Source organism: Melopsittacus undulatus, chromosome 2 (assembly GCF_012275295.1).
Source record: "Melopsittacus undulatus isolate bMelUnd1 chromosome 2, bMelUnd1.mat.Z, whole genome shotgun sequence".
Taxonomy (NCBI): Eukaryota; Metazoa; Chordata; class Aves; order Psittaciformes; family Psittaculidae; genus Melopsittacus; species Melopsittacus undulatus.
In genome coordinates, this window is record NC_047528.1 from 12,730,242 (window position 1) to 12,743,796 (window position 13,555).

The following is a 13,555-nucleotide window of genomic DNA, read 5'->3' on the forward strand; positions in this document are numbered from 1 at the left end:
TGCTGAGCAATTCTCGGTTTATCAGAAAAAGATTGGATTATTCTGAAAAACATACAGAACTACTTAATATATAATGGTAAGTTATTTGTAGAGGATGTCAGGCTGAAGGTAAGTTCTTAGTAAATGTGGCTGAGTATACTACTAGTATTGGTTTAATTAATTTTCCATTCATGATCCTGATACCAAAAGCAATGATGTGGTTATGGAACTTCTGAAGATGAGAACATTATAGTTTATGAAATGAGTCATCCTGATTATTACCAGAATAATTGTTCTGAAATAAAATACTAAGTACATGGTTTTGGGACCAGTGAATATGTCTGCTCTAACTTCGGAATCTGCCGGTTGAAAACAAAGGTAAAGAAAGATCTGAGTGGCTTAGCAAAGCCACAGAAATAATTTTGCCAGGAAACAGACAAATACAACCTTCATAAAGGTGTTAAGTGGCAGTTGGTAGCATGGCTGAATAAGGTCTTGCATGTAATTTCAGTAAACCTCAATCAAGAAAGATAAAATCAAACTCAGAGAGATCTAGACAAGAACTATGAGAATAAGGAAGAAAATTAATTATATATTTTATGACAAAAAGCTTTCATTTATTATGCTGTCATATGGAAAGGCCACAGACGTCATTATTGCATTCCAGAACTACATCAAAGAGTAAGCATGGTACAAGACAGAATATTTTCAGGTACAGATGACACTGAAGGAAGAACAAGTGTGCCTAAAATTACCCTGTGAATATATGTAAGCTGAAAATTACAGTTTTAATAATCATAAAAATTCTATTTGGAACATCCTTCAGTAGTTCAACTGGATTTTAAATGAGGTTTATTTGCTTATGAGTGAGATTACATGCTACTGCCTGAAAAAGCAAGGAAATAAACTTGTTAATGCAGCAGCCCTTTCCAGTCTTGTTCTATTATTGGAAAAATAATTTGTCTCAGGCAACATGTTGATGAGCAGAGTTTTGTAAATTAAAAGACTCTTCAATGGATCTATTAATATCAACATTGACAGCTAGCTCTGAGATTCTGTGGGCAGGAAGTGTCAGCCTTGTAAAACCAGAGAATTACTATTTTTCCACTTCAACAAATTCTGCAGGCCATATGGTTGGAAACTGCTGCCTCTTCTCTGCATTTCAGACATTCACAAAACTCTATTATGAATACAAAGCAGAGAGTTTTGATGAATGGCTTAGGAATTGTGAAGAGCACAAACAGAGTGAAGGAACACAGCACATCCAGCAGCTTTTGCCTTTCCCCACTTGTGCATCAAACTGTGCAAATATGGAGACCACGAATGATTTGGCAGAAGCATGTGCACAGTGCACAGAGAAGCATCACCATCTTCTTAAAAGCAATTTTTGACAAGAGGTGGGCGATCCTGAAGCACAATTATTTTTATGGCCAGCCTTGATGGCTGTTTCCAACGCAGTTATTGCTGACTCGAAGGTGTGTTTACAGACAGCTTTTCTCAAAGCCATTAGTACATTTGTATACATACTTGTGTACTGACACTCTGTGTCTGGAAAAAACCACACCAGATAAACAGACAGTCATCATCCCAAATGCTTCTGTTTACTGAGACAAGCCCAATCACGTACTTGGAAACACACAACCTGGCTGAAGTAACCGGGCTTGCCGCTTCTTGACACTCCTCATTAACATGGATTTGGCTCTCACAGCAACCAGGTGCCACGGCAGAACATTGATGTCCCTGTATTTTGTATTGCCTTGGCTTCCACCTTCCTCTCTCCTCATCCTTTATACTTCAGGGCTTTCTGCTCCGGCTATCCCATTAAGGGATCCCTGACCTGCCACAGCCCGGTACTTGCACACCGGGCAGCGACCGCAGCCGTGCCGGCGTGTCCCGGAGGATACCCTCGCAGTGCAGGCACGCTCCGGCTGGCTGCCCCAACCCCAGGCACCCGCTGCTCCTCCAGCTGTGGAAGGAGACGCAAGGCAAACAACGTCTGCTCTCCTTCACATCGGCCTCTGGCACAAACCAGCTCCAAGCACCAGGTCTACAACACCCCTGAGGTGGAACTTCCTTCCCTGCCTTCCTCTGTGGCTCGCAAAGCCCCATGCAACAGAGGAAGCGAGCGCTAGTCCTGACACTCATCCGCACGGCCCTCACTTCACCGACCCGGCCAGGCCGCAACGAACACCGCTCCGCAGCCGCTGGAGGGCAGAGTGCGGATGGGGGCGGTGGCGATCGAGGGGCGGGCACTACCGGGGACGCGGCCCCGGCGTGTGAGCATGCCGGGCCGGGAGGAGGGCTTGCTCGGCCGGGCCGGGGGAGGTTCACACTGAAGTTAGGGCTGGAGACAGAGGAAGAGAGAACGCTGCCGGAAGCGGCGGAGGCGCTGGGAGCCCGCGGACAGCATGTAGCTGGGTGACAGCGACTGGAGCGCTACGCATCCGCGGGCAGTCTGCCTCGGGTGCTGAGGGGCTGGTGCAGCGGGTCCGGAGCCGCTTCAGGAGGCGGAGTGAGGAGCGGCAGCTGCGCCTCGTCTCTGCTCTTCCCCGCTTTCCCCTCTGTCCCCGGCGCCGTCCCTCGGCGCGGCCCTCCCTCAGCCGCCCGCCCCTTCACCGCCGGCCGGGGGGCTGCGGCCGCTGCCATGGGGCTGCCCACGTTGGAATTCAGCGACTCCTACTTGGACAGCCCGGATTTCAGAGAGCGCCTGAAGTGTCACGAGATCGAGCTGGAGAGGACGAACAAGTTCATCAAGGAGCTGATTAAGGACGGCAGCCTCCTCATCGGAGCCCTGCGAAGTGAGTCGGGCGGGGGCGCCGGGTGCGGCGGGCAGGACAAGGGGCTTCTTTTGTTTGAATGGGCGCCGGGAGCGGGCGGGCTCCCCTGCCGGCCGCCGCTGCGCAGCGCCTCGCACTGCTTCCCCGCCGCTTCGCTTCTCCTTGCCTCGCCTTGCCTGGCGTGCGGCGGGGCTGGGTGGGTTTCCCGGGGGAGCGGGGGCGGTGCGGGGCCCTACCCCGGCCGCGCCACCCCGGCGGGGACAGCGGGGAGCGGGCAAGAGCCCGGCGTTGGGGACTGGAAGTGGCCGTGGGGACCCGTTCTGGGACGTTGGTTGCTAATTGGGTATCTTCAGGTAACGAAGGTGACTTCTAAATGGGCAAAGCAAGACACTGAAGTGAATTTATATGAGCAGTTTGTATCTCACGCACACCTCACATCCTTCTCTCCCCCGTCTTCATGTAGTAATGTAACTTCTATGTATTTTGAAAGGTTCTGAAAGAAAAGATAAGAGTGAGCAGCTCGTGCCCTTAAAGCAACGTGAGTTTAGCACTGACAGCTTCCCGGGGTGTGAAAACGGACCTCATGCTCTGAAGAGCATAAAGCGAAAATTAGGAATTGCCATGAGCATTGCTAGTCTCTGCTTGCCATCCTGTTCTGTAGCTCCTTGCCTACTGGTTGGCTTTAAGTCATTTCGGAGCTCTCTTGTTGGCCAGTCAGAACTTTCCTTAAGGTAGAGCAGAGAAGTAACTTGCAGCTTCTTGTGCTGCAACATGAGATGTTCAAGGAAAAGAATCACTCTAATCCTGAAGAGTGTCAGCCACATTGACAGGGTGTGCTGCTTTTTGTAGGGTGAAGGGTAGCAAGCATTACTCTGTGTGGACAGGGAACAGGTGTTGCTACCAGCTCATTAGCTCATAAGAAATAGAACTGATGATAACTGGGAGCCTAAACCCAAAGTTTGCCTCTTTACCTGGGACAAGAGGTCAATATGTGAAGGTTTTGTTTGTCCAGCAGTAGAATATAACGTTAATTGTGCTTGTTCATGCGTCAACTGTAGATGGTTTATTTACAGCATTGTATTTACGTAAAGCAGCTTCTGGCTTCTTGAGACTTTTTTGATATAAGTGCATATTCTTCTGTGGATTCATCTCAGGTTTAGTGAGGATACAAATCTAGCATCTTATATGAATTTGTATTAAATTCAATAAATTCCTGTATTCATGCCCACAGAATATGTGATCACAGAATACATAGAAATTGTGTGTGTATGGCTAAAACCTCAATGGTGCATTTTTCTTTCCAAAGCATATCAGTTCGGTTTGAGTTGCACTTTGTCTTTCTCTTTGCTAAAAAGCTTTCTCCATAGAACAGGAAGTTTGAGCTTGTTTTAAGTAGTAAAAGTGTAAGTTAATAAAACTTTACTATTGCAAACTGGTGCTATAAGATGGTGTACACAAATAGTAATGACAGGTTTAGGATACTACTTGGATGCTTTGCTGGCCTGGGCTAGCACTGGAAATTGACTGGGTTTTGTTCCTGATTAAATAATGAACAAATACAACTTTCTTCATAAGTTGTCAAAGACTGCTGTAGAAGGAGGATTGTTCTTGACAAGTAATTTAGAAATTGATTGAAACTGGAGTAATCCCATTATTTTTGTGAAGAATACTTGTGAGTTCTTGCTAGATTTAGACCCTGTATCTACATGTTTAACAATTCTCTCCCTCTTCAAGGAGCAGCGCTATTTCTATCTTAATGACAACTGAACTTGAAAGCTTTCCTGATTTTTCAAACTTTTTAGTTAAATGTTTGACACAATGCTTATTGAATTAAAATGCCGTGTGCTATAGTGTGTTTTAGCTTTAGGAAAATAAGATCTGATTTGGTGTAGTAAGAAATATTTCTCCTTTTGTTCATTTCAAGTTCCTTAGTTTCTTGACCATACCTTTCATAGAAATACTGCCTTAGTTCCTGTGTTAGGATGACTAGGAAAATGTCTGGTTTTTTTCTAAACCTAATAGAAATCCTGGATGTATGCTGTACAGACTGGTGTAGATGCTGCAAGGATAGTGTACTTGTTATGGCAAGTAGCACTATTATGTATTGTATTTCTTAGAGAACTTCTGACTTATTAAAACACACTAGCTACTCCTACTCAGCTTTAAAATCAGTGGAGTGTAAAATACTTGTGCAAGGCTTTATTTTTTTTTCTTTAATTCTTTTAAATTGTCAATGAATAATCTAATCAAACAGTGGAGTAAGTAGTTGATTACAGTGATGAACTCTTATGATTTGATCTTTGAATATTTAATAACCTACAAGTTCTGAAGAGAAGCAGGCATTATGTACCATGTTTTATTTCTTTAGGTGATCTAGGATTTTTCATTTACATATCACTTTGGAGGATTAGTTCTGTTGTAAGTGAAAAATCCAGGCTGTGCTGCAGAGCTTAAGTGGAAATGAGTTTTGGAACATGTCCTTCCTGACCATGTTTAGAGAAGAGACAGTGAAGCTGACTTAACACAGTTAGAAAATACTATAATCTTGAAAAGTTACATGAATTTAGTATCTCATATAATATATAATATGGGACTGCAGTGCATGTTTTTTTTTCAGATGGAATTAAACTTCTATATTACAGAAGTTACAAAATACTTATTTGTGCATGAGCCAGTATGTAAGAAGTTACTGTAAAAATGCAGTGTTTATAAACACCTGATGAGATTTCAGGTAACTTGAGGGTAGAACAAATACAATTAATTTAGTATACAAACATTTTGCATTTTAATTGGAGTGATCCCAAGATAAGTTCATATACTATTTTAACGTGTTTCATTCTGAAGAGTTCTGCTTTCTGAAGTGTTTCCAGAGCTGTAATACTGTGTTCCATGAAGCAGTAGTTGACATTTTCCTTCTCCTTCTAAATAGATAAGATTCTGGGAGTACCTCAGAAAAGGGCAGGTTATATGGTCTAGTGTAGTCAAGTGTTAGCACGATATTTGTATGGCTGTTGTGCCAACTTCAGCCTTGTCCTGCAATTAGTATTTGCACTGAGAGACTACATATTTGTTTTGAAATTAACTGAGGTACTAAATACACAACTAACTCTTGAAAGACTTAAGCTTATGTATGTAATGGGTATTCCAGTTATATTAAAGTTACCTTTCAACAGAGATTAACTCTCTGTGTAGCCACAATTAAATAGCAGCACATAGTTTTCTCTGGTGCACCTGGAAGGGAGGATTCCTTTGTTGTTAACTTAAGAATTAAAAAAAAAAAACAAAACCCAAACTGAACTCTTAAGAAAAAATTATCTCCTGTTGCAACTGGCCTTCTTGATTATTAGGGAACTGTTGATTTGATAACTTTTTCAGGCACCTAATTTAATAGCTCTTTCAGTTGCATGTTTAAAAAGCATATGCTTAAATGCTTCATGTCATGGGATCCATCTGTAGCTGGGTATTGAAGCTGGAATTTTTTCTTCTTATTGATTCCAGCTTCTTTTCAATTAAAATATCAAGTCTGTTTTTTTTGCTGGTAGTGTATTTTGTAATTTCTTTGTAGTTGCCTTGTTAAAACTCAACCTATTCTAGGGCATTGTCTTACAAATTATATAGGAAATTTTATTATAGAATTACTGTTCTGCTGGAGTCAATGAATACTGTATTAAACAATCCCAACAAGTAACATGCATCTTCTACAGGTGATCTCATGGCTTATTGCTGTGCAAATACCTTCAGTCTTCCCCTCTAATTTTTGAGGCCTTCTCATTCCATTCAAGTACTATTTTAGCAAGAAGTTTATGTATTCAGAGATGGGAACCATGTACATTTTGGTTTGAATGGTTCAAAATTCAGTGGATTTGCAGCTGTTTTAAGTAATGCTGTACCTTTTAAGGTGTTTTAATATGATGCAAACAGTAATGCAAAGCTGTAGTGTAATATAAAATTTAACAAATATCCTTAGGAATTTTTATTTAGTAGCAGTCATTAGTAGTTTTATTTTACTACTTAAATGCATGGAGAAAGAGAAACAGGCACAAGATGGAAATGCCATATTTTTTGAGGGGAGGGTCTGATGGGGTGGTTTTTTACCAGGGTTTTATAGAAATTCCATTCAGAGAAGATTATCTTGAAACTGTTTTGGCATATAGTTTTCAAGGATAACTTTCTTGTCTCAAAAACCTGGTTATAATGGGACAGTGATGAACCTGCCTATATGCCTAGAAATCCGGGGTGGGGTTTGGGGGTGTTAGCTGGCTGAAGGAAAAAAAACCCAAAAAACTGCAAAAGAACCTATGATCTGGTTATCTCTCTTGGGAATCTTTTTTCTATGTACCCTGCCCTCCTTGTATTTTTCCTAAGAAATGCATTTTCCCAGATATCTTGGCTTCACATTATTTTCATGAGCTTATATCTTTACAATGTCTTTTCCAGATTCTGACAGGAACAGGATTGACTTCTTTGAATAATAACCACCAAAGTTTGATAGCAGTCATTCTCTTTTATTAATACAGATTCTGAGTAAATCAACTGATTCTTCATGCTCCTCATGTGATACTATGATGGCAAACATGGAATTATAAAAGTATAGCTTACTAGTGGGTATTTCAGAAATAACTCATATTGCCTTAGAATTTTTTTTACTTTTGAGTCTTTTAGTCATAAAATGCAAAAATGCATAACTTTCATGTTAGGATTGGGTGAGAGGCAGGGCGCTAACAACATGTTACATTTCCTAGTCTCTAAAATCTGTGATTCTATTACTAAATGGAAAAAAAGTTTTCCACTAAAAGGAAGCTGAACCCTAGTAAATTGCCTTAATGTTTTGAAGTCATCTGCTTCCTCAACTGTTCTGTTACTTCTGATAGGCATTTGCGCTGTCCTGCTCAGCTTCTGCTGATGTCTGAATTATCTATGGATTATGGATATAACTTTTAAAAGCAATTCAACAGGGTTCAGCCTTTCACACAAAGATACCAACAATAAACTGGTTCTTGTCCAGAGAAGGAGCTTAATTGCTTCCTCTAGTATTTAAAGCAGCTGCAGACTGTATTGTATTATCTTTAGACAAACATGTATGGAGAAAACAAATAGTAGTATGTAGTGGGCTGTTACAGAGTGGTCTATTTTCTGTCCATCATGCGATGTTTCATTTTGAACCAAGAATCCCTGCAAGTGAATTCCCATGCTGTCAGTAACAACAGCATATTACTGTTTTGTTAACAAAGTCCTTGGATGACTCAACATGGGTGTTCTTGTGCCTTAGTATTTAAGCAGGTATTCTTTAAAGAAGTTTTGTAATTGGATTATATCAGGTTACCCGTGGGTGGGTTTGAGTTTCAAATGCCATATGAAATGATGTATCTGCTTTAAAAATGTTGTACGATTTCTAAAATCAGGATTTTTAAGCTCTTAAACTAATTTCTGAAAAGGTCAAACTTGATCTGTTCCTTAATGGGCCAGTTGGCTTGTTGTCTACTATGTGCTTCATTTATTATGAATAAGATAAATGAATTCTATTAATAAATGACCAGCTGCTTCATGAATATTGTCTTTACTACAATGGAAAATATGATGCTGTAGTCACTGAACTTGTACTGATCTCTTGGGTTTTTGTGGGCAGAAGTGTTACAGCAATTTGCAGTTTCCTGTAATAGTAAATAATTTTGTCCTCTGCGAAAAACCCAGAGGACAATACAGTCCTTTCTACTGAATGATATGTAAAGCACTTCTATGTCTTTGCCTTCCAGTTTTTCCTATAGTCTCACAATGGTAATTAGCAATAAATTTGGGATATAGGAGAATTGTGTATCATGAATTTCCTGTGTTAAATTCAATCTCCTGCTAACGTTACATTATGTAATCCCTACTTGTCAAACTCTATTTAAAGAAGTCTTTCTCTTTTTCAGCTTTTATCCTGTTTCAGCTAGAAGGTCGTTCTAGAACCTTTGTTACTCTGAGGGTTGAGTAACTCATTAAAAAGAAATTCAATCTGGAAATTAAAACTTGTTTACGCTCAATTTTTCTTTCTCTCAACATTTCTGTACTGTTGTTTACTTGGATTTGCTTGGGGAGTAATCATGCCCTTTGCTAGACTGAACAAGCTCTTCTCATACTCTCTCTGAAGTGCTTCTCTGGTTTCTTTCTAGCTCTTTTCTAAGCAGTTTTGAATTTGCTTTCAAGTGTTTAGGAGATTAGAAGTAAAAGTGAAGGAAACAGAAGCAGTATAACAACATTCAAGAGTCTGATCTTTGCGTATCATATTCTGTGAGAACATCAATCGTTAAAGGAAATCAGTGTTTATGATCATCTTCTATGTGTTGCTATGGATTCCGCAAGTTTATGATTAGAGGTGAAAAAGTCCTGGGATGTTATAAGCAGTAGCAGTGAAGTAAACATTAAACTGAAGAAAAATAGCTTGGCCTTCCTCCATGTTAATATGAGATTGAAGTACTGTTGGGCAGTAATCTAACCTCTCATTGGCACCTTGTGAAGTGCAAATTACTTTTCTTAGAAAGATAATGTATTTCACAGCACATCATGAACTCTGGGCTATGTTACAGTATATTTTTTTCCAATCAGTTGGAAGTTAAAATTTAAATCAATTCCATGTCCTGAATTGTGCAAACTTGTATTTCATGGAACAGCAAAAGCTTAAACAAAATGTTGATGCACTGGTGCTGGTGTTTTGCTTGGCATAATTCAGGCATGGGAAAATAGTATGCAACTTCTATATTGTCTTCAGAAATCTTACCTTTTAGCTTAATATTCAAAGCAGGATACAAGGTACTGCAATGCCTAGGTCATACAGTTGGCTTTGCTATTGATATTATTTGTTATTTCACAGGTTGCTTAAAGAAGAGAGGTTTGCATATCAGATGCACATTGTAGTGTCTGTTTGCAGATGTGCTCTTGTTCACTGAAAGGTAGTATGTCAATAAAAGCAGGTATCAGCAATGGGATTATTTTTCTTTCGTAAAGAGCCTTTAGGTCAAATTAACATAATGAAAAATAAACCAGGTGATAAGAAGAAGACTCTTACTTCTTTTGCCAAGTTCCATGAGGTTCTTTCCAACCTGATATAGTATGATTCTGTGATTTGATCCTGTAGAATTACAAGGACTAATAAGTCTCTTATTTTAATTATTTGCCTTTTGTCCTTTAAGAAAACATTGTTTTCTTCCTTTGGTTTCCTGTGAGGGAGGACGCCTCAAACATTTTTACCCCTTGCTTTTTTCTTTTCACTCTTCCCCTCCTTTTCATAGGTGAGAGTCCAGTGTTCTGTGTCAGTAATTAAACTGCCACTGTAGCTTGGTATCATGTGCTTTACTGGTGGCTAGTTGATTAGGTCTTTTGTGATTTTATGTTTAGGTGCTTATTTTATTTTTGGTGTTTGTTTTGTTTGGGTTTATTTTTTTGTTTATTTGGTTGTCAATATTTTTTTGCCATGTGTAAGAAATATCTATTGATAATATTTACCTTTGATAAATCTGTGTTGCCTTTTGCCCTATTTTCTATCAGTTTCTAAGTTTGTATTTGTTCTTTCCTTTAGTGTTCTAAATAATTGCTTGATTTTGAGGTCAACCTAATAGAGCATTTGTTTCAGATCACTGTCTTTGTTTCTTAAATATAGGCATATACTTGCTGTGTTACGAGAGCAGTCTCCTTGGCTCGATCAGTTTAAAAATCCTGGATACCAAGTCTTTCATTTTATGTGTTTCAGTTTTAGTGTTAAATTGTATCTGTCCTAACCCCTGTTTGTCTTTATGGAGCTCTTTTTTTCTTATTTGTGTAACAGAGAGTTTTACCTTTTTAATGTAGGCATTCAGATGAATTTTTCCTGCTGTTCTCACACTGGTAGCATGGTTGAAAATTGAGGTTCAATAGTAAATTTAGTTGGGAACACACTTTAATCTTATGCTGAGTGATTTTTACCATGCATTGGCCTTCTTAGCATAGTGTTTCCTTTTGGCTTTTATAGTTTTAAAAGCTATTTCTCCGTACTCTCTAAATTCTACTTTGATTTGGCTATGACTGCACAAAGTGATAGCTGCAGGAGTGCCAGAGCACTATATTAGTAGCTGACTTAGCTCTTGTGCTGTTGGAGTTCCACTAGTTTCTGGTGCCGAACCTGGTTACCTTACCTGCATATTGACTGATTTTAAGCAGTTATAGTTGAATACTGATTCCATTCTCCATCATCTTCTCTCTGCCCTACCCACCTCTAGTCCATGATCACCTGCTTGCATCTGTATCATTTCAGTCAGCCCCTATGTTGTTGTGTTTTGTGCAGTTTGTGCAACACATGTTGTACCTTGGCAGTTTCTCTTGTGTACAGTTGCATATAAGTTCTGGTTCCCTTAATTACTTTTCTGAACTGTGGAAATCTTGTTACGGGTTTCTTTATTTTCTGTTATTCTTCTGTTTGATTTTAAACTGAATGAGCATATGATTACTTAAGTTAATTTGTCCAACAGGATTTTGTCAAGTTACCTGTTCATGAAACTTACCATGGTCTAGGCCAGTCCCTCACTAAACAAGCCCATGTAGAAAGCAAGGCTTATGGTGTATCAGGCGAATTGGAATGTTAATTTGCTTTTTCACCCTTCTGTTTGAGAACTGTGGACATCAGTATTGTCTACTGGATGTCACACTAACTGTGCAGTAATCTTGAATTCTTGTAATTCCTGTTCTAGCACCTTTGTCCTTTCTGTGAAGAGTGGTTGAGCTGTGCAGTAGTTCTCCCAGAATTCGTAACCAAAGGCGGTTACTGGAAAGCATCTATCTGACACAGTATTTTGCTGTAGTTTTAAGCCAGCTCTATTGCTAAACAAAGAAAAAACCTTCAGAGCTTGCTCCTTTTTTGTTTTCCACCTCTTTCTATCCTGTAAGTGATATCAGCATTGGTCTTTGCTCAGCTGTATACTCTACTGGTTCAGGAAGCTAAACTAACTGCGTTTTCCATGTGTCCCAGTTTCCTGATTTTGTTTGTTACACGGCTGTGAAAGTGCCCATCCTGAGCAGAGCACAGGTGAACCTGGGAATGGAAGTGACTGTAGATGTTGGTGAATAGGAGAATGAACAGGGACAAGACATTAAACTGTTGTTTGATGGCAGTTGCAGCTTAACACACCAAACTGTGGCTGAAGTTAATATACAAGTTTCCAGTGAGTCAAGTTGCATTTTTCTTCTGTAATAGTCTTATTGTTTGGGAACCAGAGAGGTGACTTCTGAGGGATTCTCTTGTGTTGGGTTGACCTTGGCTGGCTGTCAGGTGCCCACCCAGTCACTCTCAGACTGACACTCCTTGGCACCACATGTGAGAAAATAAGATGAAAAGCTTGTGAGTTGAGATAAGGACAGGGACGTTGCTTCCCAATTACCATAGTGGGCAAAACAGACTAGATTGGAGACATTTATGTATTTTACTGCCAATTAATAACATGGTAGAATAATGAGAAGTGAAAACACAACTAAAACCACCTTTCCCCACCCCTTCTTCCCAGGCTTAGATCTTAACTCTTCTATCTCCTCCTCTTGAGCAGTGCAGGGGGATGGGAAATGGGGTTGCAGTCAGTCCATAACACTTTGTTTCTGCTTCTTTTCCCTCCTCATTCTCTTCCACTGCTCCAACATGGGGCCCTTCTCACTTGGTACAATTCTTCACTAAATGATTCAGCACGGGTAATTTCCGTAGGGTACAGTCCTTAAGGAGCATACTGCTCCAGTGTGGGTTCTCCATATGCCACAGCCCCTGCCAGTAAACCTGTACCTGTGCATGTTTTTCTCCTTAGGCTGCAGACGGATCCTGCCTGTAGCCTGCTGCATGGGCTTTCTACAGGCTGCAGCTCCCTTGAGGGCACATCCACATGCTCTGTTGTGGGGTCCTCCATGAGCTGCAGTGTGGATGTCTGTTCCAGCATAGTCCTTCACAGTCTACAGGTAGACAATTGGTTCCCTATGGTCTTCTTCACAGGCTCACAAGGGCATCTCTGCTCTGATGCCTGGAGCACCTACTCCCCTCCTCCTTGGGTCTTGGTGTCTGCACCGCTCTACTATTTCTTCACTCCTGTATCCCAGCTGCTGCACAGTGGTTTTTAACATTTCTTAAATGTGCTGTCACGGAGGTGCCATGGGGTTCAGTAATAGGCTCAGCTTTGAGTAACAGCAGGTCTTACTTGAAGCTTGCTGGAGGGATCTGTGTTGGACATGTGGGCAGCTCCTGGTGTCTTCTCAGCCCCTCTCCCCTCACTACCAAAACCTTGCCGTGTAAACCTAATACAGCTTTTCTCCAGGTACTTCTAGTATTTCTGTCTTTGGAAGAGACACTTTTTGGTTTCTCTTGTAACTAGCAGCTGCCATCCAGGCAATGATGACTATTGGAGAATTGTTTTGTTGTTGTTGATGGGGAGAAGTGAATTTATGAAAGGAAAGGAACAGGAGAATGAGTTATTTAGAAGTTCCTAAGGCTTGTAACTAGTTTATAATCTTAGATAAGGTGAGCACTCAGCTGACCTGTTCACTGTTCTATTAAGGATATAGCTTGTTATGATGACCTTGTCCTGCTTTCTGCCGAAAATACCAAGGCAAGAACCTGGTTGCTTCTAGAAAATTACCAAATACAAAAATAGTCTTCACGCATCTTCCTCAGGTTCTCACCCTTGCTCCTGTCTCACTGATGTGCAAAAAGAGCAGAAATTCTTGGTATAACAACTGATACATAGGGTAGGGTTTCATGGTAAAAACATATTCTTTTTGAGTCAGCTGAATCCTCTGGTTGCTGACTGAAGTACAGA

General features: G+C 40.6%; 1 protein-coding gene across 1 annotated transcript in view; it reads left to right on the forward strand.

Annotated features, from left to right (window-relative positions):
- Nucleotides 1-2,333: 2,333 nt before the first annotated feature.
- Nucleotides 2,334-13,555, forward strand: part of ARHGAP42 (Rho GTPase activating protein 42) — a 154,851-nt gene continuing 143,629 nt past the window's right edge. Inside the window, exon 1 of the mRNA XM_005149713.3 lies at nucleotides 2,334-2,777. Coding sequence (XP_005149770.1) covers nucleotides 2,624-2,777 — 154 coding nt within the window. The 5' untranslated portion in view covers nucleotides 2,334-2,623. The remainder of the gene's footprint in view (nucleotides 2,778-13,555) is intronic.